The sequence below is a fragment of the Hippopotamus amphibius genome, chromosome 9 (assembly GCF_030028045.1).
Source record: "Hippopotamus amphibius kiboko isolate mHipAmp2 chromosome 9, mHipAmp2.hap2, whole genome shotgun sequence".
Classification (NCBI taxonomy): Eukaryota; Metazoa; Chordata; class Mammalia; order Artiodactyla; family Hippopotamidae; genus Hippopotamus; species Hippopotamus amphibius.
The window spans coordinates 121,422,372-121,444,990 of record NC_080194.1 but is presented as its reverse complement, the minus strand read 5'-3'; the positions used below and the strand labels follow the sequence as shown (position 1 = coordinate 121,444,990).

Below are 22,619 nucleotides of genomic sequence, written 5' to 3'. Positions count from 1 at the left end.
CGCCGTTTCGCGGCTTTTGGCGACGCCTGCGTGTGGCGGCCGGCGGCACCGTGGCGTCATGGCGTCTCCCTTTAGCGGGGCCCTGCAGCTGACCGACCTGGACGACTTCATCGCGCCGTCTCAGGTGGGCTGGCTGGGCGGCGGCCGTGTGCGGGGAGCCCCCTCCACCGCAGTCTCTCCGCTGAAAGAGAGGCTCGGAAGCAGGGCTACTGGGTCGCACAGCCCGGGGCTTCCGCGTACCCTTCCCAGGCGGCCACGGCAGCCGGAGTCACCCAGCTTGGGGCGCGGGAGACCCTGCCGAGCTTCCCTGGCCAGTTCCTTGTGCGCGAATAGGGTGGGACGGCCCCACCCCGCTGCGAGGGCAGGGGAGGTGATCCGCTGGAGTCACCGCGGTGGCCGTCGTAGGTGTCGCCCCCGGGGAGGAAGACAGAGCTTGCCCCCAAAGGGGACAGGCCAGCTGCACTTGGGAGCCAGCCGCCTTCATCTGGTGTCCCCGCTTATCGGTTGCCACCAGCCGTGCAGGACCCGGGCTCGAAAGGCCATAGCTAAGGCGTCCCAGGAGGCGGGGCGGACGGGGCTGGTCCCGGCACCACGGCAGGAGGAGCTCGGACAGGCCTCCTGCCAAGGCTTTCCGGGGCTGGTTCTCTTTGAGAATGCGATGGCCAACGAGGTCCTCCTAGTGAGGAGAGAGACCGCGAGAATTCCTGGAGTTGGGGAGAGAAAGGAACTTTTTTCCAGGAACTGGGCGGGGCCAGGCGTTCCTGGCGACCCCTTGGCTTCCTCTCAGCAGCCTATGAAACACTGGCTACGGGCCCTACGTGTGGTGCCCCACCAGCCATTTACGCTGAGGAACGTGAGGGTTGCTGCGGAAGGTGAGGGTTGGAGTTGGCGGTGTCTGCAGACAGGTTAGTGTGCAGGCGCAGTCAGCACTGCCTGCATCTGACTGTGACTTGCAGAGCGACTCTCGGTCGGGCAGGGTGTCAGGCCGGGCGCGAGTCCGCTGCAAAGACAAGATCCATAGCGCTCAGACTGCTCTTGTGGCAGGACGATGGAAGTTACCGCAGAGTTTTTGTCCCAGACGGTGGTGTGGCCAATATGCTGCCCCTCTTCCTCCACCTCTGCGCACTCAGGGGACCGTTGGGGTCTCTTACTGGTATAGGATTGCATCAAGCCCATGAAGGTGGATAAAAGGCCAGGAAGCGGCGTGGCCAAGATCCACATCGAAGATGATGGGAGTTACTTCCAAGTCACTCAGGTAAGTTCCAGCTCAGTTGACCTGAAACACATTTCGCTGCTCTGTCTGGTGACAAGTGCAGTGACCATCGGACCTTCCTCGTCTCATCAATCCTTTCTCAGATTTGTTCTGCAGAGGGCTCTTTGCAGAGATGGCAGTTCCCACATCCCCTCCCTCTCTCCCTCTCTCTCTGAGTTCTAAATGTGTAGTATTTTCTAGTCCAGACCGCTTGTTCTTAGTGAACTCCTACTTCCTGTTTAATTTAGCAATGACAAGATCCTAATCTAATGGCGTTAAAATTTACCCCGACTGTTTGACGTCTGGACTCTGGAGAACATCTCTGCCATCCCATGGACCACAGGCATCACAGGCGCGCTGGCCCAGGGATCCCTCCCACGCAGGCGATGGGCCACGGGCTGGCTCATGGTGGGACCAGACAGGGGGATCCAGCATTCACAGAGAGCCACTCTGCACTCAGCCCAGGAGGGTGACCCAGCAGCATGCCATGGGCCCTGCCCAAGCCCGGCACAGCATGGGAGACTGGGTCCTTTTTTAGGGACCCAGTGGGCCCTGCTCCAGAGCACCAGTGGTTGATCTGGAGGGAAGTTGGAAGCACATCAACCTCCTGCTCAGCACAGCATCACAGCCTGGCCTTGGGGCCAATCTGACTTGGGAAAATGCACTGAGCTCAAATTGTGGCTTTAGTGCAAAATCAGCCCTAGTAAGCTGGGCTGGAAGGGAGTTCCAGTCTCATCAGCCTCCTGGACACATTCTGGGTCCCTGAAGCTCACCTGGCCCTGGCTCAGACCACTCCTGTGTGTGCAGAAGGCATGAAAGGGCTCTGCTGGGGTCATTTGCAGCTGAGAAGAGTTGCCCAGCATCAGCCTAGAGACCGGCTTGAACACAGGTTCTGTGACGGTCTGGCTGAGCCTGACACTGTGACTGCCCTCGTGTCCTTCGCCCACTCCTCTGTTGTGCCGGCGTTGGGCGAGCATAGCCCAGGGGGACACAGGCTCCCGCTACCTCCTCCCTCCCTCTGCCCCTCTCCTTGTCCCTCTGTCCTTTCTCCCTTAATCTTCGTCCTTGCCTTTCTCTTCCTCCTCCTTTTAGAGCCTAGCCTTAGGCATTTTCCTGTCCCCACAGCCCTGTGAGTACAGCCTGGGAACCAACAGCCATTCAGGCCCTCTGTGACGAGTCGGCTGCTTCTTTGCAGATTTAATGCCCATCTCCCACCCCTGGCAGGCAGCAAGCCTCTTAAATACGATCTGATGTGCCAGCCAAGTTTGTACCAAAGTTAGAATTTGGTGCCACTATGAAAAACTTATGGCACATAAAGCCAGCCAACTACCATGTTGGTTGTCAGTGTTGTAAGCCAGAGAACAAAGGTGTTCTGTGGGTCCCATCATCTTGAGAGCTCCACGTCCTCATGTGGAGGGGCCCTTGAGGTACCAGGTTCTCGTGCTTCTAGGATGGAGGGGCAAAGAAGCTGGAGAGGGCCAAGATCTCACTGGATGACTGCCTGGCATGCAGTGGCTGCGTCACCTCGGCAGAGACCGTGCTCATCACTCAGCAGAGCCACGAAGAGCTGCAAAAGGTTCTAGGTGCTAATAAGGTGAGCAGTGTGCACTTGGGGACGCCACTGTAACCCGACATCAACCCCGGCATCCCTTGCTCGTCTTGTCAGGGCAGCTCATCTCCTGGTGCCCCTTGTCCTATGTCTCCTGGTGACTCCTGGCATTTTTAGGTTTCGTCAGTGGGATCTCAGTAAATTATTTGTATTTTGACATTGAAGTGTTAACCCTAAACTTTACGTTCTATGTGTTTGCAGAAATGACATGCCCTGACGGAACCAGGCTGGGAACCTGGTAGACACACAGGGTGAGCAGTGTGTCCCTTGCTTTGCAGATGGCGGCACCCAGTCAGCAGAGGCTGGTTGTCATCTCGGTCTCGCCCCAGTCCAGAGCGTCGCTGGCTGCAAGGTTTCAGCTGAATCCTACAGACACTGCCAGGAAATTAACTGCATTCTTTAAAAAAATAGGTCAGTGCTGAACCTTGCGTGAGCTCCAGCTTGGACAAGAGGGCTGGGGGGCGGGGGGCTGTTCATGCCCTGCTGTCACTGGACTGAACTTGAAGTTTTGATAATGGAGAGCAGTGCCTTTTAATAGAAAACTGTCTGAATTCTAATATTTGAACACATCCCCGAGTCTGGAATTCACCCACTCCTCGTATTGTTTTTAATTATCACCATCAACGCGCATTTCCCAGGCCTGAGTTGGGTTCTGGCTCAGATTAACGGGTCGACCTCTGCATGCTGGGAGCAGGGCTGGGAGGACGTGGTGGTGCTGGTGGCTGCCCCGGGCAGCGTGCAGGGTGTCCCTGGCAGCCACCGAGCTCAGAAGAAGGAAGCCCCATACCACTGTGTCTTGTGATGCCTCATGGGAAGGTAGAGCCCTGCTCCGGGATGCAGTGGGCAGTGCCTCGGACTGCGGCTGTCCTTGGACTGAGGTTGGTACTCCCTTGCAGGGGCACACTACGTGTTTGATACAGCCTTCTCGAGGAACTTCAGCCTCCTTGAGAGCCAGCGGGAGTTCGTGCAGCGATTCCGAGCACAGGCTGACTCCAAGCAGGCCTTGCCCGTGCTGACTTCTGCCTGTCCAGGTGTGCAGACACTGTGGACAGAATGTCAGCAGCTGGACGTGGGTGACGGGAGTGCTGGGGGAGGGGGGCTCTTCAGCAAGAGCTGCCTGAGGGTCACCTGTAGTTGCTTCAGTTCCTCGAGGGGTGATCACAGGGATTCTAGAAACAGCTGTCGGTGACAGCAGGGTGCAGGGCTCTTTAGTGGGCCCCTAACTCCTGTACAAGTTGGTCCGTGCCGGAAAATCACATCACTGCCCCGCTCACTCCCCCCACCCCCCACCCCGTGTTGGCCTCAGGCTGGATCTGCTACGCCGAGAAGACCCACGGGAGTGTCCTCCTCCCCCACATCAGCACTGCCCGGTCCCCGCAGCAGGTCATGGGCTCCCTTGTCAAGGACTTTTTCGCCCAGCAGCAGGTAATGGGGACATGTTACAAAATGAGCCAAGACTGCAGTGGTCATGGACCCACACGCAGAACTGTGCTCCCAGCCATGCCTGTGCTGTCACCCCGCCTCAGCCTTTGCTGCTGGGGCCAGGCAGCTGCACCACTGCTGTGTCCTCCACACAGCATTTGACCCCCGACAAGATCTACCACGTGACAGTGATGCCCTGCTACGACAAAAAGCTGGAAGCCTCCAGAGCAGACTTCTTCAGCCAGGAGCACCAGACACGCGATGTGGATTGTGTCATCACAACAGGTGCGGGGCCCCGAGCCTGGCTGGCGCCGTGTCCCCAGTGCAGGGCCCCGCACTGCACAGCCCCCCGGCTCACGTTGGTCACCCCATCTGTGAGTTGAGCAGCCTTGCATAGGCTCCCAAATGCTTAAAGGACAGAGAAATGAATGCCCATCCAGGAGGCAGACAGTCCGGGGAAGGTTGCCATCCAGGGATGCAGTGCCCTGCCCCCTCCAGGCACACCGTGGGACACCCCGGGGCCGGGCACGTCTGCCCCGCTGCAGTGCCAGAGGCCCTTCAGAAGCAGAGTCACCTCTGGCAGGGTTCATCTGCCACTCACAAGCCGAGGGTGGACGCCTGGCCACTCCCAGGTTGCTAGGGATGCAGGTGGTGGGGGTCTTTCAAGTCTTTGTTTTTCTTGAGATTCAGTTGAAGAGCGTCTGCTGTGGTCTCATCATAGGAGAAGTCTTCAAGCTGCTGGAAGAAGAAGGGGTCTTGCTGTCAGAGCTGGAGCCAGCTCCCCTGGACAGTCTGTACGTTGCCATCTGCCATGGCGGGGGGGGGGGGGCAGTAAGCTCGTCCAGCATTGGGGTGTTCACGACCTTGGGGTCACAGGTGTCCTGGTGGGCAGCAGAAGGGACAACGTGGGGGCAGGCACTGTCCTCCCCCTCTTCTCTGCCCCAGCTTCCTTCTGGTTGGTTTTGCGTGTGCCCCGTGATATGTCTCAGTGCCCAGAGATAGCTGAGTTCACGAGACGGCCTGTGGGCAGTTGCCTGGTGGTCATCAGAGCTGACCCCAGCTGCATGCAGGTCTGAGCTCCCCAGAACAGGTGACACGATGGAAGGGAGAGTCCTTTTCCCCAAGACACACCCACAAAGCCCTGGGGTCTACGACTCATCTTCCACTTAGAAAGCAAACACTCTCAAACATGAGAGACAGGTTATCCAGAAGCCTTGGCAGACAGCAGCCCCACTACCACCTAAGGCTGTGCCCTCCTCCCCAGGTGCAGTAGTGTGTCTGCCCAGGAGCCCACCAGCCATCGGGGCGGCGGCTCGGGAGGCTACCTAGAGCACGTGTTCCGGCATGCAGCCCAGGAGCTCTTTGGAATCCACGTCACTGAGGTCACCTACAGACCCCTGAGGTCAGTGGGAAGGGCGGGAGCTCGGGGGCAGGGTAGCCTCCTGGGGCCCCAGACAGGAGCTAGGCCGTCCCTCTGGCTCCTGTGAAGGGGCTAGAGCTCTCCAGCCCTTGGTCTCCTCAGTACAGTGGTCCAGGGCACTAGAGGCCCTTGGTGGCAGGATGGTATTCCTGGCACAGGGAGTGTCCCAACGTGTCCTTTCCCATTCCAGGGAAGGCATGCTGGGGCCTTTATCTGACCTCAGGAAGGAGGGGTTCCCACTTTACAGACCAGGAAACTGAGGCTGAGGCTGAGGCTGGGACTGAGGCCACCTGCTCCGCTCGTGGAAGGGAGCTTTCTACCCTCCCCCGTCACTGTCTGCCACCCAGGAGGGAGCCCGGGCATGAGTGTGGACAGCCTGGCCTGTGTCCCCGCAGGAACAAGGACCTCCAGGAGGTGACTCTGGAGAGGGAGGGCCGGGTCCTGCTGCACTTCGCCGTGGCCTACGGCTTCCGCAACATCCAGAACTTGGTACAAAAGCTCAAGCGAGGGCGCTGCCCTTACCACTACGTGGAAGTCATGGCCTGCCCTGCAGGTAGCTATGGACGGAATGGGCCCTCTGGGACCCCATGCACCGACACCCTCCCTGTGACCACTCTCCTGCCCATCCTTCTCTGCCACAGGCTGCTTGAACGGTGGAGGCCAGCTTAAGGCCCCTGACACACATGGCAAAGAGCTTCTCCAGCAGGTCGAGAGGCTGTACAACATGGTCAGTACCGAGGCGCCGGAGGACGCACCTGGGGTCCAGGAACTGTATAGGCACTGGCTGCAGGGTGAGGGCTCAGAGCGGGCCAGCCACCTGCTGCACACAAGCTACCATGCAGTGGAAAAGGCTGGCTCCGGCCTCAGCATCAGGTGGTAGGAGGCCTCAAGGGTCTGCCTGGCCACTGTAGCCAGCACCGGGACTCCCAGGAAGACAAGTGGAGTCTCCAGCAGGGAAGTTGCCTGAGACCCCAGGGTGCACCCCTAAAATGCTGGCTGAGCTGGGGGGATATTGGGACCCACACAGAGATGGGACTTCAGGCCCCCCAGCCAGTAAAGATGATCTCCAGCCTGCACTCACCCAGACTCCCCACTGCAGGGGGCCAGAGGTTCCACCAACTGCTGGAACCTCTCCACGGGCCCAGAGCCTAGAGTTGCTCTATTTCCTCCGGGTTGTGGCAGCCTAAGCTATGAGGGTTTCAGCACGTCCCATGGGGAGCTTAAGGGAGAGCAAAATGGGGGTTTCTCATCCTCCATTTCTAGAGTCACCAGAAGCTGTGATGTGGAGGGTGGTGACAGGCCAAACCTGCCAGACTGGTCCAGCTCACAGCAGAGCTTGGGGAACTCTGCCGCACTGGGCAGCAGAGGACACTGGCAGGAGAGCGGCACCTAGCCATGATCCCACCTGCGGATGGGTGCCCCCTCCACCTAGAACCAGGTGTTTGATGAAGCTTTGGTCTCTGGGGCTTGAGAACCTGCGTTTTAGGGGCTGAGTCGAGATAGGAAGGACTGTTGCTGTCGGGCTTCAGTGGTCTTTCTGGCTGAGTCCTATGTCCACAGCTGGATCCCCACTTAAAAGGGCAGGGGGAGAGCAGACTGCATTCAGCCCACCAGGCCTGTCCCCGAGAAGCTCACCTCTAGTAAAGGGAATTCTCTCTAAAACCAAATTCTCTTCAAGAGTGTTCACCAACGTCGAGAAAGGGGCCTTTCAAAGCTTTATTAAAAGTTCAGGAGCCCTGTGCACCCCACTAGGCGGCTTCGCAAACACCCAGGTCTCAAGGCTCACTGTGGCCCAGAGAGGGGTATCCACCCCCAGAAAGGGCCAGTGTACCCACCCTCTGAGGCTGGGCAGGGCTGAGCAAGGCTGGATGCTCCTGTGGGTCAGGGGAGGAATGGTGTGTGGCCCGGCCCACGCATGGCTCACTTCAGCCGGGGTGTGCTCAGGAGCCCCCACTGCAACGCGAGGAGTGCCCGGGCCTGTGGCTGCAGTGGCTCGGCTGCCCGCTCAAAGCTCACTCGCTCCCTGCAGAGCACTTCCAGGACTTCAGCTGGGGCCACCTTCCCCGTGAACTTGCGCACAGGCTCCTCTCTGCGGGGAGAGGGGGCACCGTGGGGCTCAAGGGGAACCGCTAGGCAAGCTGGACGTGGCAGTGGAGACAGAGCTACTGTTGGAGGACACTTAAAGAGCAGCCTCTCCCCAGTGCCAGAGAGCCCAACAACCAGTCCCCCGACACCTCCCTCAGTGTCCAAATGACTGCCAGGGAGGCCCAAAGGACAACAGTCCGGCCCCGTGCCAGCCTGTTCAGCAGCACAGCCACTGGGGAGAACACAGGTCCTCCAGAGACTTGCTGGCTCAGGCCCTGCCATGTGCTCCCGCATGCCCCACAGGAGGGCCCACATGCTGGCCAGTACTCACGCCACCCTCAGAAACGGGTTGTAGAGGAGTTCCTCGCCCAGGGTTGAGGGCACCGTGGGCACATCATCCTCATCCCTCTTCTGGAATGACCACAGGCCCTTGTCACAGACTTGTCTGACAGCTCCAGGCAGCTTGGCTCAGCTCACCCCCAGTCTGGGGGCTTGAGCCTAGACCCTGAGGGCAGTCACTCATGGGCCAGACCTGTAGGCTGCCCAGCTCCCCTCCCTCACCAGTGGAAGCCTTGGCTGGCAGAACACCTGGAGCCAAGCCAGGTCTGGTCACCTGGGTTGGTCATGGCTGACCAACACCCCTTCAGTGCCATCCTGGTCCCAGTCCTGCCCCACCCTCCAGTTCTGCCACTGAGTGGAGGAGTGGTCACACCTTGGCCCACAACAGCTTGGCCTTCACGTGGTCATTGCAAGGCTCCACTTTTTGTGCAAACTCGAGGTTGCCCAGTGTGTGCTCGTGACCACAGAACACCTTCTGGAGAAAAGAAGCACCTGGATTGTGCAGCACCGCCATAGGCAGAGATGGGCAGACACACCCACTGGCCCAACCCCTCCCCCCCTCGCCTGGTCCACTGGTCCCCATGGCTGGCAGGCAGTCATCCTGAACCCTGGCACAAGGCAGGTGCAGACCGCGCTGGTTACAAAGGAGGCTGGGCCCCGTGAGAGGGTAAGGGGCAGGCCGCTCACTGTCTCAGGGGGCAGGGTGCCCAGCGTCTCCACCAAACTCTGGTACATCTGCTGAGCTGTGCTCTCCAGGCATGAGCCGCAGCCGGCCACAGACAGCACATCCCCTGGGGAGTTGGGCAAGTCAGAGAGGGTAGATCGGGGCATAGGGAGGTAGGGCAGGTGGGCGCAGGGCAGCCAGTACCCGAGAACACAGCGGGTGGGTCCAGACACTCATCTTCCCACAGGAAGTAGCTCATGTGGCCTGAGGTGTGGCCCGGCGTCAGGAGGCAGCGCACGTGGATGGCACCGAACTGTGGCAGAGGAGCAGGTGGGCCTGTGAGGCGCTTGGGCCCAGGGCGCTCTCCCCACCCCTCCCGGGTGCACGCTCACCCGTAGCTCCTCGCCATGTGCCAGCTTGCGGGTCAGCGCACATATGCGCTCATCCGCACCCAGCACCACCAGACCCGGCAGCAGCCTCACCAGCTCCGCATTGCCACGAGCGTGGTCCCTACAAACGGGTGGAAGCAGGATCACATGGGGTCAGGGTAGGGGTGACACTCTCCTGCCTCAGCCCACCCAATGGCACTCACCAGTGGTAATGGGTGGTCAGCACAGTGGTCAGTGATACCCCCTCCCGGCCCACGATCTCCAGCAGCTGAAAGGGATGGGAGTTAGGGAGATGCAGGTGGTCCAGGTGGTTGCCTGTGTAGGGGTGCCAGGCGTGGGTGCACAGTGCCCCAGACAGGGGATGGGGTTGGGGGTAGGAGAGATCCAGCAGACAGTTACTGAGCGTCCAGCGCACACAGAACAGTTAGGAACCAGATGGAGAAAACAGAGGACTAGAGACGGCTCTAACCTCAGAGGAGACCCAAAATAATCAAGAAACCCTAAACGCCAAATACCCAGAGATCAGAGAATATGGGACGGGTCTGCCACCAGCACTGTTGTTAGGAGAGTGTCTCAGAGCACAGATTGACGCTCACGGCCTAAGATGCCTGGACCCACATTGGTGCTCCCGCTGCCTGAAACCTGTCCTCACCCTTTTGGGCACAGCCACGTCCACGGCCACAGCCTCCCGCGTGTGCTCCTCTATGACCAGGTACATGTAGTTGTCCTCAAGCACAGGGATGACTTTGACCTTCATGGTCGCAGAGTTCAGCTCCCCCGTGCCTCCTGAGTCCCCTCCTCAGGGTTGGGCTACCCTCTCCAGACCTTAGGCAGGGCTTTGTGCGGAAGGGGTCAGCTCCACACACACGCTGGAGGCCAGGAAAGGAGGGTCCCGAGAGCCCATGTGGAATCCCAAGCTCCAGGATTAAGTTGACCTGCAACTGCGGGGACCAGTCTCTCGCCAAGACGCCGCCTGCCGCAGGCCCCACCCCTGCGCCACAGGCCACACCTACCTAGCCACGCCCTCTTTCCGGCTCCGCCCCCAGCCAGACCTCTGCCACCTCCCCTCGCAGCGCGACCTTGGGTCAGCCCCTCTCCAGACCCCGCCCCTCAATGTCTCTCCCCAGGCCCCGCCCTTCCTAGGACCCCTCCCGCCGCACCACCACCCCGGACCGCCCCCTTTCCCGGACGTCCACTCACCCGCACAGGCTGCGCCAGCTGGTCGCGCGGCCTGAAGAACAGACGGACAGAGGCGGGCCTCGGGCCTCAGTCACGGGACCTGGACGGAGCGCGCCACCCACCCCAGCCTCCGCCAACGGCCCGCGCCCCCGAGGCGCCCGCCCGCCGGGCCGGCCCGGAACCTGCGCGCGGCGGGGACCCGAGCACGGCGCAGGGAGCACGCGTGCGCGGGAGGGAGCGCGCGCGTGCCTGGAGAGGGCTGCGCGCACGTCCGGCCCGTCGCTGCGGCGCCTCCTCCGCGAAGCCCTCCTGGCACCCCGCTGAGCCAGTCCTCCCGAGTCCCCCGGCCCCGGATTGGGACATCTGAGCCCACTTCCGTCAGGCTGGGGGTGCAGGGATCTGTCCGTTTGTTCGCCTGCCTATCCCAGCGTTCACTCTAGGGGCCTAGTAGGTGTGCGAACCCACATGGTAGGGCAAAGCGCGCTGTGTAAAGACAACAGCAACAGCAGCAGCAGCTCCATTCCGTCCGCGCTGTCCTACACCTCCCCAGGACTCCTGGTGCCACCCGCCCCCCTGATAAATGGTGCGGTGCCGATCTGTGTTTCCCAGATGAAGAAACGGAAACTTGAAAGAATGGGTCGCCAAATATGGAATGAGTTGCGAGTTTGCACCCACCTCTCCAACCACTGAACTGTCCTGCCTGCCCTCATGGGTGGGGCCCCGCGAGTCTCCAGGGAACAACAGAGGCTTTGGCAACACAAACCACCCCACCGTGTTGCAGCAACAGTCCAGTAGTTGAGGCGGCACTGGGCTTGGGGCAGCCCAGAGTCCCTGTCACCTATGGAGCATGTTGCAGCCCCAGGCTCCAGACCAGGGGTCCCACGTCGGGCCACAGAGAATGTGAGTCCTCCCGGGACACTGGTGCTTCTGGGGTTGGGGTGGGGGTTCTCCCTGTTCCCTCAGAGGCCAGGAGGGCTGTAGGCACTCACAGGACCTGGGCCTGATCCTGGCCATGGGAGAGTCTGCCCCAGCTCTGCCAGGTTGGGTGTGTGACTGTGGATGGCTGGTGGCTTTATGAGAGTGGAGGCCACAGCCCAAGCCTGAGACACACCTGGGGGATGAGTAGTGGTGCTTCCCTAGGTTCTGCCAGGGGCTGAGGCCTGGCTGCCAGGAATCCCTGGCAGTGCCCCAACCTGGGCCACCAACCCTGAGACAGAGCTTCCCTCAGATCTAGAGCTGAGTGAGGAGCAGCAGCTGCAGGTGAGTGTGGGGGCCCTTGGGTGCTGGCAGGAGGGAGGGCATCCCCAGGGTCCCACAGGCACCATATCTCATCCTGGCCACCCACAGGTCTGCAAGGAGCTGGTCGACCTGCAGACCAAAACCCTTCGCCTGAAGGAGCAACATGAGGCTGAAGTCTTCGAGCTGAAGAATGAGGTGGGCACTGATGTATGCCCATGTGTGCCAGCCTGAGGGCATGCGGGAGGGCACACACCTAGTGCCAGAACTGAGGGGTGCAGGCGTGCCCCATGTGCCTGTGCACACTCACACAGTGTCTGAGTCCCCACCTGCCTTGTGTGTCCCTGTGGATGCCCAGACGGATAATGACTTGGTCACCCCGCAGGTCCTGTGGCTGGAGAGCCGGGTACTGGAGCTAGAGCTGCGTGGAGAGCGGGCAGCCCAAGCAGAGGCTGATCCGGGGCACCGCCAGGCACTGGCACAGGACCTCAGGCACAAGGCCTGGCGTCAGGGACACTCCGACCACCGCAGACTCCAGGTCACCATGAGCGCATGGAGGGCCTGGCTGGGTGGAAACTAAACAGGGGTCCAGCAGGGGAACAGCGAGGCTGAGACCAGCTCTTCTGTGCAGGCACAGCCCAAGGACTTCTTGATCCCTGATAACGAGCAGCAGAAGCTGGGGGATGGTGTGAGTGTGCAGCTGTCTAGCTAGGGGGTCTGTTAAAGTTCCTCGCAGCCCAGGGTGGAGGTGGGGCAGTGCAGGGGACCCAGAGCTCAGGCTCTCAGCCACCCAGTCTTTGTGTACCCCGCAGCTGCAGGGAGAAGTACAGCAGGCGCCGGAGCAGCACAGGGCTCAGCAGCAGGCACTGGAGACGCGTGTGTGAGTGGCTGCCTCACCTGGGATGGGAGGGCCCAGCAGGGCACAGTGAGCAAAGGAGCTGTTCTCAAAGGGCAGAGTCACTCACTCCAGGCCCAGCTGAGCCTCACATCCATGCCTGCAGGGCAGCCCTGGGCCGGCAGCTGCAGGGAGCCCGAGAGGAGGCCAGGACAGCTGGGCAGCGACTGGCTGCACAAGCCATGGTGAGGCCCGGCTCTCCCTGCTTTGAGATCTGGCTCAACAAAGGTCCACCTTGCAGGACACAGATTCATGGCCGCCTCCATCCCCAGGTGTTGTCTGCCTGCCGGGGCCAGCTCCACCAGGCTGAGGCAGAGAACGCCCAGCTGCAGCTGCAACTCAAGAAGCTGAACAAGGAGTACGCTATCCGACTGCAGCACTGCGCCCAAGCTGCAGCTGTGAGCACTGGGCAGGAGGCCTCTGGGTCCTGGGGAGCCCAAGCCTGGCCTGGGTGTGCTAGACAACTTCAGAGACACTCAGACCTTGTGGGAGACTTCAGGCCCGCCCAGCACACTGTTGTCACACCAGCTCCATGGAGGGAATTGTGGGGAGAGGTGTGGACCCACCCCAGCCCGGCCCTATCTCCTTCAGGGGTATGCAGATGGTGCAGGCCGGAAGCCTGAAGCTGCAGCCCTTTGGTCATTCCTGGAGACCACTCTGGAGGACATTCGGGGGGCACATCACAGCCGTGAGCAACAACTGGCCCAGGCTGCTCGTGCCTACCGCAAGCGCCTGGCAGATCTGAGCCGGAGGCATGAGGAGCTGCTGGCTGTCCACAGGTGGGCCCCTCCCTGAGCTGGGCACCTGGGGTGAGATGGCCTTTTATGACCTAGTGTGGGGCTTAGTGTGCAACAGGTGCTGGTGGATCCCAACGGGGCACCCAGGACCCCCAAGGCTACCTTTGGTGCAGCCACCTCAGATATGGAGCCACTACCCCTGCACAAGGTCACCAGATTCGGCCATCTGAGGGAGGACCAGGCTAGGCTGGAGAAGCAGCTCCAGACCCAGGTTACCCCTCGCTGCTGCCCCACAACTCGCCCCAAGACCCATCCCAGCCTCAGCAAAGCCCCAATCCCAGGGCCTCTGAGCAGCCTGCCTCATTCAGCAACCGAAAATCCCTACCACGCAGCCTGTACAACCCAGCAGACTTACAGCGCTGCTCTTTCCCACAGCAGGGATCCAGTGAAGCCCCCCAGAGGGGCACATTACAGCCACAGTGAGTACCTGGTGTGGGTCCTGGGGGGGACCCGTTCATTTATCCTGTAAACTAAATGCTGGGAGGGTTCTGGTTGCTGCAGTGAACAAGGTGTCCCATCTATGCTCTCCAGTTTTCAGTCTACTTAGGAGACACTGATGATCGCAGAAAAACGAAGTGCCTGGAGTGAGGAGGGGCCTTGATTAGAGAGGAGCTTACCTTGAATGGGAAGGTCAGGGAGAGGCCTGGGGAAAGGACATTCCAGCTGAGACTCGGAGGACCCATAGCTGAAGCCCTGTGGGGCATGGGCAATAGAAGTCCTGGCCTCAGGACAAGGCAGGAGCAGGCTGCCTGGTGACCTTCACAGCCTTTGCCTCTGGGCCTTCATGTTCCCAACTGTGCAATGGGCAGAAGCTGGGGCAAGTCCCCCTCCCAGGGTTTTGGGAAACAAACCCGCAGCATGGAGGGAGGCCCCCTATAAGCATCCTTATAGTGACACTGGGGTCACTGTCCAAGCTGGCCTTGTGGCTTACCTTTCCCTGAGTGGCCAGTGCCCCCCCCCCCATGTACCGATGTCTGGGTCCACAGTGAAAAGGCAGGCCTGTATTGTCCCAAACTTGCTCTCAGAAAGTACCTCAAGGACCTAGGTGCCCTGAGTTGAGCAGGGTCATTGGTCAGCACCTGGGTCATTGCCAACTCTCATGCCCACTCCTCCTCCTCCCCTCACAGGGGCCTGGAAGCTGCATCCTGGGCTCAAATCCACCAGAAGCTACAGGACTTCTCCCGTGGCACCCAGGTAGTAGGCAGAGCCTGGCCATAGGCCCCCTCCTCACACTGCCCGGGCTCATGGCTTATGTTCCCCCAAGCCAGGCAGAGCTGGAACGGGAGCGGGCACAACTGCTAGTCCGGGCTATGATGGCTGAGGAGCAACTCTCTGAGCTACAGGAGTACGTGGACCAACACTTGGGCAGGTGGGCACTAGGGAAGGTGCGCTGGGTATGACCTGAGGACCTCAGTCCCAGGCACTAGCAGCAGGGCTTGTCCACAGCCAGGCAGGTGACTAAGCCTGGTTTCTCTGAGCAGGTACAAGCAGGAGATCCTGAGGCTGAGGAAGCTGGTGGGTGCAGGGGACTCCTGGAAAATGGGGGCCACACCTCCAGCCAAGCTCCAGCACCCAAGGACCCGCAGCCGCTAGCTAGTCAACAGATAAACTTGGAGCGGAACTCTTCACAGTCAGCATGGAGCCTTCCCCACAGCACCCCCTTGCAAGATCATTCCGCCCAGCTCTCCACCCAACAAAAATCAGGCTGGAGCCCACTGAGTCTTTATTGTGTCCAAACGGTCAGCTGACAACTGGGGGCTCCAGGTACGGAGGCAGAAGTGGGCCCTGGGACAGCCTGCCCAGCTGGCCCACCACTGTGGACGTCATAGGCCCAGACGCGGTCCAAGCCCTCACCCACCACAGCCACAGGCTGCCAGGTGGGGAGGGGGAAGCGCCCAGACACCACACGAGCTCCTGCAGGCAACTCTGCCTGCAGCTTGTCCTCCAGCAGTGGGAGCTGTGGGAGAGAGGGGAGGGGAGGGTGGGCCGGGTGGAGCACAGCTACCCCTACCCAGCTCCTCCAGGCCCAGCACCTACACTGGGGATCGCTTGGGCTTCCCCACAGGGTTTGGAAAACCCCAGACCTACCACACTGGGAGCCAGGAACACAGACACATTGTGGCAGTCCCTCAAGTTCACCTGCAGGAAGAGGAAGTTACCCCAGCAGGGAATGGGGTCCCAGCAGGCAAAGAGGCTTGGTGGGCATGGGGTCACTGCAGCTTCTAGATCCCAGCTCCAGCCTGCCCAGGTGGGCAGAGGCACCTGGCACTGTCAGCAGGGTGGCCAAAACAGAACTGGAAGCACGGAGATCAGGGATGGGGTCTGAGGGGGTCCAGGACTCCCTGGGTTACCTTCCAGAGGTTCTCACGGCGGTAGCAGACACTGCCCGCACAGCCTGCCCTCCAGGCATGCAGCCATGCCAGCCCCACCAGCCACGGGTTCAGTTCGTAGCCCACAGCTGGGCGGAGACCACACTTGTGGGCAGCCAGCACCTGTAGGCACAGAGAGCGTCAGGACCAAGAGATGGGGAGGTGCGCTCACTTTAGGAGGGGTTAGCAAAGACGCCCCCCAGCACACACAGTCCTTACAATCCTGCCATCGCCAGAGCCCAGGTCCACCATCTTTCCTGGACGACCTCGCAGCAACGACAATACGTGCTCCACCTGCCGGGCACTGGCGCCAACATAGGGCACCTGGGCAAAGAAGCAGGCGGGACTGTGAGGGTGGGGGGCCTGCCTCCTGGGCATCCTTTCTTAGAGTGGTCTGTCCGGTCCCACCTGAAGCAGGTCCCAGCCCAGGCCGGCCCTGGAGCAGCAGCACCCTCACCCTCACACCCGGGCTCAACGCCACAATCCAGGCCCGGGTCCCGCCCGGCTGGCAGCTGGTACGCCACGCCCCTTGGCCCAGCACCTGCAGCCGCAGCGGCACACGGCGGAAGCCCGGCTGCAGCAGCAGCGCCCACACCGTGTAGGCGGCCAGGCCCGAGCCCGTCGCCACCTGCAGCAGCCCCAACGCGCCCAGCCGCCGGTCGCGCAGCTCCGTCAGCGCCTCGGCCGGGTCGTCTTGCTCCATGGCTGCGGAACAGCGGCTCAGGGTCGTCCTGCCCCAAGGCCCCTCCGCTGCTCAGGTGCGGGACTCTCACGCCCCGGCCCGGAGCTGGAGATGACCGCCCCGTCCCCGCTGCACCGCGCCCCTCCTTCCCTCTCCCCGCCCACTGGACCCGCGGCACTGACGCCGGAAGGGGCGGGGCGGCGGCCGCGGCAAGACGCCGGAAGCGGCCGGCAGAGCCCGCGCGGTCGGTCCGTTGGCGTTCCGTTCCGCTCGGGTCCAGGGCCCCCTCCGTCGGTTCCGGTCCCCGGAACCCTGGGGTTCGGGGTGACTCTCGCGGGTTCTGGCCGCACGGCATCCTGCCCGTAGCCCGCGACACTGGGCCGCGTTAGCCCACGCCGCGGACGGTTGCTGCGGGCCTGTCCTGGGTGCTGCAGACCGCTAGGGCTGCACATCCCAGCGCGGGGAGACGCCCAAGAGAAGCGGTGCTGTGGCTCCACCTGACTGGCAGCGGAGGCGCGTGCGGTGTGGCAGGAGCCCGGGGCGGCTGTCAGCCTGAGGGGAAGGGCTCCCAGGCGATGGGGCGACGTCTCTGCCTCACGCACACCCCGATAGACAGCCAAACCCCGGAGCAGCCACGGGGAGGCCACTCAGGCCCCTCCCACGGCTGAAGGCAGTTAGCCCGAAAGCGCAGGATGCTCGGGTCTGCGGGGGCGGGGGCGGGGGGAGTTGGAGCTCGGCTGAGGGGCAGAGCGGAGGGAGCTGACAAGGAGAAATTTAGCAGAACCGAGAAGACAGATGTTGGCTCTCTCTGAGCGTGATGGGAGGGGAGCCGGATGTGAGTAGCTGGGCGCCCTGGCAGCTGGCCTAGCCAGGGGGACGGGAGGAAGAGCGCCAGGAGCTGGGGAGACCACCGTCCTTCACCAGAAAACGGCACACACACAAAGAAAGATTGAGTTCTCGGAAGTGACCTGGCAAAGCCTGGGAATAGGAGAGGCAAGTGGGGGGACAGAGCCAGAACCCCTTCCTCACCCCACCCTGAGGCCAAACGTCCTTGGGTGGCAGAGACTTGTCTGCACACAGGCCCAGGCCTGGCTCCTCATCCATCAACGGCGCCGGTCAAGAGGCCCAGCAGGGAGGGAGGCTGCTTCAGATAATGTGGGCGTGCTGGAGACCACTGCCCCCACCCCCAAGTGCAGACTGCCTCACACTTGGACCTAGCTGCCACCAGCTGGGAAAGACAGGTGTCCCTGTGGCAGGAAGCCCTGGCGCCCTGCTCCCAAGACCTGAGCACTGGAGAGGAGGAGGGCTGCTCCCCACCCCCATCTCAGAGCCTCCTGTCTCCTTCCTGGGTGTCACCGGACCCTCCCCAGAAAGGGAGGATATGCACTGGGCTTTCACAGCATCCCATTCTTGTCTTTTTGTTCCTTGAATTATTGCTGGTGCCTAGAGCAGCACCTGGTACCTAGAAGAAACTCAATAAAAGCTGGTCGACTGGATGAAGGCACCTACCCAGACTCCCCAGTATGCATACCCACAAGTCTCTCACCTCCACACCTGCACTGTGCTCCTTGCCTTTGGGCACTGGGCACTTGAGTCGTACCTATTTGAGTGCACATGCCCTGAGGTGCCCCAGAGGCACCTGCTCCCATAGCCCCAGCCTGCAAGCTTCCCCACAGTTTCCCCTTGGCCACTCCCTCAAGGGCAGGCCTGAAGCCTCTGGTCCAAGCCTTCCAAACTCCTCTCAGAGCATCCCGGGGCTCCTTTGGCTCTGTTGGCCACACCTACTTCTGCCCTTTCTGGTCCTTTTGCGCTGGCTACAAAGCCAACACTTTCTCTGGAGGAGGGTATGTGCATAGGAGGTGCTTCAGGCAGGTGGGCAGAGGCCAGTGTCTGGCCAAGGGCCCAGCCCAGAGCAGCTGTCCCACGTTTTTGTGGACAGATGGTCCCAGAGGCAGTCCACAGTGACTATTGGGCGTGGCCATGGGCCTCTGTCCAAACAAGAGGTTGTGGGGAGCTGGCCAGAGAATCAGGGCAAGAGCCAAGGGTGAAGTGCTTCTCAGCTGTGGAAGGGAAAGCCTCCTTGGGCCGGGGCCTGCCTGTACATCACAAAATCCTCCCAAGACGGAGAGGAGGAGGGGCAGAGCAGAGCACACTCACCTCCTCCTCCTCTGGTCTTTATGGAGATACTCCCTGGTGGGGGGAGGGGGAAACAGGGATCAAGGGTCTGCAGTCCAGGTGAGAGTTCTAGGCCAGAGGTCCAAATGTGAGGTCATCATGTGTTGAGGGTATCTAAAGCCAGCAGGCTGGCCCAGCTCTCCAATGAGGGAATGTCAGAATGTGCATGGAGAGGAGAGATCTGGTGCTTGAGCCCTGAGCAATCCACGGGTGCAAGTTTGAGTTTGGGGAGGTGAGAGGGCACAGCAAGGAGCCTCAGGAACAGCAGAAGGTGGGAGGAGCCCAGGGGAGCCTGCTGTCCAGGGCGACTGTGCTCCCACCCACAGTTCTCACCAGGCCCCACAGCAAGTGGCCTGTCCGAGTGAGAGGAGTGCGTACCCAACATGAGTGTAGCTTTAGACAATCCGCCCCACAGAAACTTCAGGGCAGCCACTGGAGTGATGCAGTGTCCACACGGTGAGGCAACAACAGGCTCCTAGATCAGCTGGGTCTTCCAGGAAGGGCCCTGTGTAGCCTTGTTCCTCCCCCAGCCTCAGTTCCTGCCTGCAAGATGGCAGGGCCCCTTCTCCAGCAAGGGCTGCCAGGCAGAGATGGGAAGTTTTTTCTGGGGCTCAGCCCAGGCATACACACCCGCACCCCCACCCTGGACCTGAGCTGTGAGGCTGGGTCAGTAGAGTCAGTGCGTTCTGGGTTCAGTAGTCCCCCATGCACCCCACTCCTGGGGCTTTCAGCCTCAGGGCCATCAGCTTTATCCAGAGTACGCTGGCCTTTTATGTAGCTGAGGCTGGAGAGGAAGGCGGGGGCAGCGACAATGAGGCCAGTGGCGGGAAACAGTCCTTAGAGACCCCATTGTGTGCCCCTGCCCACCGGAAATGGGCAACAAGCAGGACCCTGCAAGAGAGACCCCACAGCCGTCGGGATGCTGGGCACGTCGCAGGGGCCTGGGGACAGAGGGGCCCATTCTTCCCCGGGGGCGGGGTGGGGCCAGGATAACTCTGCTGGGCTTGCAGCGGACCATGCAGGGAAGTCGGCAGCGGGCCAGGTGGCAGCCCCTTCCCTCAGCTCGGGAGTGGTGTGGCCAGCCTGCCCCCACAAGGCCCCCACCCACCTCAGACTTTGGGGGTTATGGCCACTTTTCCACTCCCACTCTGAGCGGTGGAAGCACCTGGCATTGGGAGAAGCAGAGCTGAGGGTCACGTGAGTGGGGGTCCCTGCATGCCCCCACCCAGCAGCAGCCCCTTGCCAGGGCATGGGCCGGGAGGCCTTACACACGGCACCACTGCTCCCGAGCCTCAGTCTCCGGATCTGTGAAGCGGGAACTGGGCAGTGCCCAGGGCTGTGGGAGGATAAAGGGAAGTGAAGCAGGCCCAGGGCTGGGCGCAGACACGGGCACCCAATGCACACTGGCTAATTCAAGCAACGTTCTTATTGGTTACTGCTATTACTTCAGAAGCAGTTGGGACCATGATGCCATCTAGAGGCCACCCCCCACCCTCCTACCCACCCCTTCCCAGTGTCCTGCTCCCAGGCCCCTCAGTCCAGCACCACCTCGCAGGGGTGGAGGTGGTTAGCGTGGGCAGCCACGTAGGCACGGCTGAATTCCTGGAAGCGGGGTGCACAGCCCAGCCAGGCCTCACCAAAGCGGCTCCAGCCCATGAAGAGGAAGGTGCCAGGGCCAGGGCGGACACCGCAGTGCAGTGGGGTGTGAATGGAGGCTTGCACCTGGCCCCTGGGGCCCCCCACCTGGAACAGCGGCAGTGTCTGGCGGAGGACACGGGCAGCTGCCACGGTGATAACAGACTCCTGCAGCTCTGTGTCGTGGGCAACCCCGAGAATGGTTCCATGGATCACTGTGGGGACACATGTTGGCCAGGGGCATTCAGGGGAAGGCAGGCCCCCCCGCTCCCCCCACAGTAGGGACACTCACCAAAGTCGCTGGTGCACACGGCCAGGAGGAGCTCAGTATCACTGCAGGGTCTGCAGGCACCTGGCACGCGGGAGAGGTCATGAGTGGAGGCCCTGCCCTCCCCGGGAGTACCTGAGCCACCCCCAGTTGGACGCGGGAGAGAGACGGCAAGCTACCAGCCCCCCTCTCAGAGCCTGATGGCAACTGGGGGTCTAAGGGAGCATGTGTGCACACCCTGAAGACACCTTGTACTTGCAGGCATGACACAGGCACGCACAGACATGGGCATGTAGTACGGGGACCCACTGACCTGGAGCTCAACGGCCTGAGTGCATGAGGTTCACACTCTCACACATCCATCTCACATGCAGCACTAGCAGGCAGTAACCCCTTGGTCTCCCAGAGCTGCTTCCTGGGGCCCAAAGATACCAGCCCAGCCCACATGGCAGAAGGTTATGGTGGGTTCAGGGTCAGGGGAACAGAGCAGAGAACCCCATCCCCTGTAGGGTCAGGTTCCGAGCTCCAGGAGAGCAAAGAGCTGGGCCTAGTGCCCTGCAGAGAGGCGGGGCTGCATCTCCATGGTGATCAGGCTCACAGTGGACTTCTGTTGTACTGGGATGGGGGAGGGGAGGGAGGTCACCACTCGGCCAGGGAGCCCTGGACAGCTTTGGCTGTCATCCCCTCCCCCAACCCTCCAGGGACCAGGGGCCCGGGTTGCCCTGCCCTGCCTCCCCTTGGGCTCCCCTTCTGGGATTCTGCCCCCTGACAGAAATTTCCCTAAGCCCTAAGGTGAGGGATTGCCCCTCTCCCCCCACCTGTCCTGGTGCTGCTACTCACTAGCTGTGTGCCTTTGACAGGCTGCCTCAGTTTCTCCCTCTGTGCAGTGGGGAGGACAGGCAGGTTCCCTCCCAGTGGGGCCAGGGCGCACTCCACGACTCCCACAAGTCTGCATCCAGACCCGCACTCACCAGCCGCACCAAGGCCGTGGGCCTGCGGAGGCAGCTCTGGACGCCTTTCCTCCCGCAGTTCGAAGCGGAAGGAGGCCACGCGGCGGCTGATGTCGGGATGCGGGGTGGCCTGCAGGAAGAGGGCCCGGCGCTCGCGGGGACCCCAGCGCACGCATCGGCCCCCGGCCGGGCCTGGGCCCTCGGCCAGCAGCAGCTCCAGCGCGCCGCCCGCCCGCTCCGCGAAGACTTGGGCGCCAGCGAAGGGCCGCGCCGGCCGCAAGCAGGCGATGCCCGGCCGCGCGCCGGGGTCCGAGCCGCCCAGCGTGAGGCGCAGCGCTCCGGCCGGGTACAGCCACTCGATCCCGCCCTCCGCACAGGCCAGGGCGAGCTGTCCCACGCTGCCGGGCTCCTGGGTCAGGCCGCTGCGGACCAGATGGGCGGTGCTGAGGCAGGCGGGCGGCCGGCGTCCCCACCCGGCCAGCCCGCTCCCCCGACACACTCTCCCCGCAGCCACCGACAGCTGCATCCATTTTGTGGAGAAGGAAACTGAGGCCCAGCGTTCCGGGACTCCGCGGAGCGGGAGTGGGCAAGGATTCGGTGCCAAGACGCAGCGCCCCCATCCCAAAGGGCGGGCGACACGTCTCCCAGTCCCCTCCTAAGGGGTGCGCACAGTCCCACGGGGTTGGCCCGCGCGGGGCTCCAGTAGGGCGAGTACCTGCCCCTCCAGCTGCAGCGGTCCTCCGAGTAGCCGGCGAGGGCGGCCGCGGCCAAGAGGCCGAAGCAAAGCGCGCAAAGCAGCGCGGGGGGCGGCATGGCGCGCGGGGACGCGCGGGGGCGCGGCGGGAGCAGCCGGGGCGCAGGCCCCGGCCCCGCTCAGCCCCCACCGCCCGCGCGGGCCAGCCTCACACCCCACCCGGAGCCTGGGAGCTGCCTGGAGGCAGTGGGCGGGCCGAGCGGCCAATCGCGCCGCGGCCCCCTAACTTTCCACCAATCGCAGCGGCGCTCTCGGGGGTGGGCGGACCAGCCCGTGGCCTAGGAGGCGCCGGGGAGGGGGCTCCACGGCCGGACATGTTCCGTGTCTCCCCCTCGAGGTACCCCCCCTCCCCCGGCCCAGCCTGCAGCTTCGCCTTGCCCGCTGCCCTGTTGGGGCCACTGTCCTCCAAGCCCTTGGCTGGGGTGGAGGTGGTGCCCACTGGAACCTCTGGGGGAAGGTGGCTCTCTCCAAGAGTGGTACCTGGGCTTCCATTCCCCAT

General features: G+C 62.2%; 6 protein-coding genes across 16 annotated transcripts in view; 2 read left to right on the top strand and 4 right to left on the bottom strand.

The window, feature by feature from the left end:
- The window catches only part of MSLN (mesothelin), a 31,140-nt gene extending 20,684 nt beyond the window's left edge, over positions 1-10,456 (bottom strand). The window contains exon 1 of the mRNA XM_057747895.1: positions 10,381-10,456. The gene's annotated coding sequence lies outside the window, so the exon portion shown is untranslated. The remainder of the gene's footprint in view (positions 1-10,380) is intronic.
- Positions 20-7,447, top strand: CIAO3 (cytosolic iron-sulfur assembly component 3). 5 transcript variants are annotated; one of them, XM_057747883.1, is made up of 11 exons: positions 20-124; positions 1,160-1,255; positions 2,703-2,846; positions 3,140-3,272; positions 3,758-3,892; positions 4,168-4,286; positions 4,439-4,568; positions 5,005-5,077; positions 5,548-5,685; positions 6,099-6,256; positions 6,345-7,447. In XM_057747883.1, the coding sequence occupies exons 1-11, from the start codon at positions 59-61 to the stop codon at positions 6,581-6,583; spliced, it is 1,431 nt and encodes a 476-aa protein (XP_057603866.1). In that variant the 5' UTR covers positions 20-58; the 3' UTR covers positions 6,584-7,447. The 5 variants fall into 5 exon arrangements, with proteins under 5 accessions (XP_057603866.1, XP_057603865.1, XP_057603869.1 ...); XM_057747882.1 differs by having other exon boundaries at positions 4,388-4,568; XM_057747884.1 differs by lacking the exon at positions 20-124 and adding an exon at positions 163-872 and having other exon boundaries at positions 4,388-4,568.
- On the bottom strand, positions 7,394-10,561 carry HAGHL (hydroxyacylglutathione hydrolase like). Of its 3 annotated transcripts, XM_057747907.1 has the most exons (10): positions 10,542-10,561; positions 10,381-10,411; positions 9,833-10,121; positions 9,384-9,448; positions 9,184-9,301; positions 8,996-9,104; positions 8,815-8,918; positions 8,501-8,602; positions 8,120-8,199; positions 7,411-7,792 (listed from the first exon to the last, which is right to left on the bottom strand). In XM_057747907.1, exons 3-10 carry the CDS (start codon positions 9,935-9,937, stop codon positions 7,624-7,626), a joined length of 852 nt encoding a protein of 283 aa, XP_057603890.1. In that variant the 5' UTR covers positions 9,938-10,121; positions 10,381-10,411; positions 10,542-10,561; the 3' UTR covers positions 7,411-7,623. The 3 variants fall into 3 exon arrangements, with proteins under 3 accessions (XP_057603888.1, XP_057603890.1, XP_057603889.1); XM_057747905.1 differs by lacking the exon at positions 10,542-10,561 and having other exon boundaries at positions 7,394-7,792; positions 10,381-10,508; XM_057747906.1 differs by lacking the exon at positions 10,542-10,561 and having other exon boundaries at positions 9,833-10,049; positions 10,381-10,510.
- Positions 10,562-10,950: 389 nt separating this feature from the next.
- CCDC78 (coiled-coil domain containing 78) lies at positions 10,951-15,004 on the top strand. 3 transcript variants are annotated; one of them, XM_057747891.1, is made up of 12 exons: positions 10,951-11,259; positions 11,500-11,619; positions 11,707-11,793; positions 11,981-12,133; positions 12,227-12,283; positions 12,408-12,475; positions 12,597-12,675; positions 12,763-12,888; positions 13,082-13,269; positions 14,415-14,481; positions 14,556-14,656; positions 14,769-15,004. In XM_057747891.1, exons 1-12 carry the CDS (start codon positions 11,200-11,202, stop codon positions 14,878-14,880), a joined length of 1,218 nt encoding a protein of 405 aa, XP_057603874.1. In that variant the 5' UTR covers positions 10,951-11,199; the 3' UTR covers positions 14,881-15,004. The 3 variants fall into 3 exon arrangements, with proteins under 3 accessions (XP_057603874.1, XP_057603871.1, XP_057603873.1); XM_057747888.1 differs by lacking the exon at positions 14,415-14,481 and having other exon boundaries at positions 11,500-11,793; positions 14,552-14,656; XM_057747890.1 differs by lacking the exons at positions 14,415-14,481; positions 14,556-14,656; positions 14,769-15,004 and adding an exon at positions 13,401-14,143 and having other exon boundaries at positions 11,500-11,793; positions 13,082-13,299.
- On the bottom strand, positions 14,994-16,528 carry ANTKMT (adenine nucleotide translocase lysine methyltransferase). Of its 3 annotated transcripts, none has more exons than XM_057747909.1 (5): positions 16,198-16,528; positions 15,876-15,980; positions 15,639-15,779; positions 15,376-15,426; positions 14,994-15,244 (listed from the first exon to the last, which is right to left on the bottom strand). In XM_057747909.1, the coding sequence occupies exons 1-5, from the start codon at positions 16,357-16,359 to the stop codon at positions 15,011-15,013; spliced, it is 693 nt and encodes a 230-aa protein (XP_057603892.1). In that variant the 5' UTR covers positions 16,360-16,528; the 3' UTR covers positions 14,994-15,010. The 3 variants fall into 3 exon arrangements, with proteins under 3 accessions (XP_057603892.1, XP_057603891.1, XP_057603893.1); XM_057747908.1 differs by having other exon boundaries at positions 16,114-16,504; XM_057747910.1 differs by lacking the exon at positions 15,376-15,426 and having other exon boundaries at positions 16,198-16,504.
- Positions 16,529-19,921: 3,393 nt separating this feature from the next.
- On the bottom strand, positions 19,922-22,619 carry METRN (meteorin, glial cell differentiation regulator). Its single transcript, XM_057747892.1, is given in 5 exon segments — positions 19,922-20,363; positions 20,441-20,500; positions 21,388-21,788; positions 22,082-22,475; positions 22,478-22,619. Coding segments are annotated over 5 exon segments (1,314 nt in total). The 3' UTR covers positions 19,922-20,046.

Coding starts and splice junctions, on each gene's coding strand:
- CIAO3 (XM_057747882.1), top strand. CDS start 59: ATGGCGTCTCCCTTTAGCGGGGCCCTGCAGCTGACCGACCTGGACGAC. Junction 2,847..3,139: donor AGGTTCTAGGTGCTAATAAG/GTGAGCAGTGTG, acceptor CTTGCTTTGCAG/ATGGCGGCACCCAGTCAGCA. Junction 4,569..5,004: donor GGATTGTGTCATCACAACAG/GTGCGGGGCCCC, acceptor GTCTCATCATAG/GAGAAGTCTTCAAGCTGCTG.
- HAGHL (XM_057747907.1), bottom strand. CDS start 9,937: ATGAAGGTCAAAGTCATCCCTGTGCTTGAGGACAACTACATGTACCTG. Junction 9,449..9,832: donor ACGTGGCTGTGCCCAAAAGG/GTGAGGACAGGT, acceptor CATCCCTTTCAG/CTGCTGGAGATCGTGGGCCG. Junction 9,105..9,183: donor CACATGGCGAGGAGCTACGG/GTGAGCGTGCAC, acceptor CCTCTGCCACAG/TTCGGTGCCATCCACGTGCG.
- CCDC78 (XM_057747888.1), top strand. CDS start 11,200: ATGGAGCATGTTGCAGCCCCAGGCTCCAGACCAGGGGTCCCACGTCGG. Junction 11,794..11,980: donor TCTTCGAGCTGAAGAATGAG/GTGGGCACTGAT, acceptor GTCACCCCGCAG/GTCCTGTGGCTGGAGAGCCG. Junction 12,284..12,407: donor AGCAGAAGCTGGGGGATGGT/GTGAGTGTGCAG, acceptor TGTACCCCGCAG/CTGCAGGGAGAAGTACAGCA.
- ANTKMT (XM_057747908.1), bottom strand. CDS start 16,359: ATGGAGCAAGACGACCCGGCCGAGGCGCTGACGGAGCTGCGCGACCGG. Junction 15,981..16,113: donor CGTTGAGCCCGGGTGTGAGG/GTGAGGGTGCTG, acceptor TTCTTTGCCCAG/GTGCCCTATGTTGGCGCCAG. Junction 15,780..15,875: donor GCTCTGGCGATGGCAGGATT/GTAAGGACTGTG, acceptor CTGTGCCTACAG/GTGCTGGCTGCCCACAAGTG.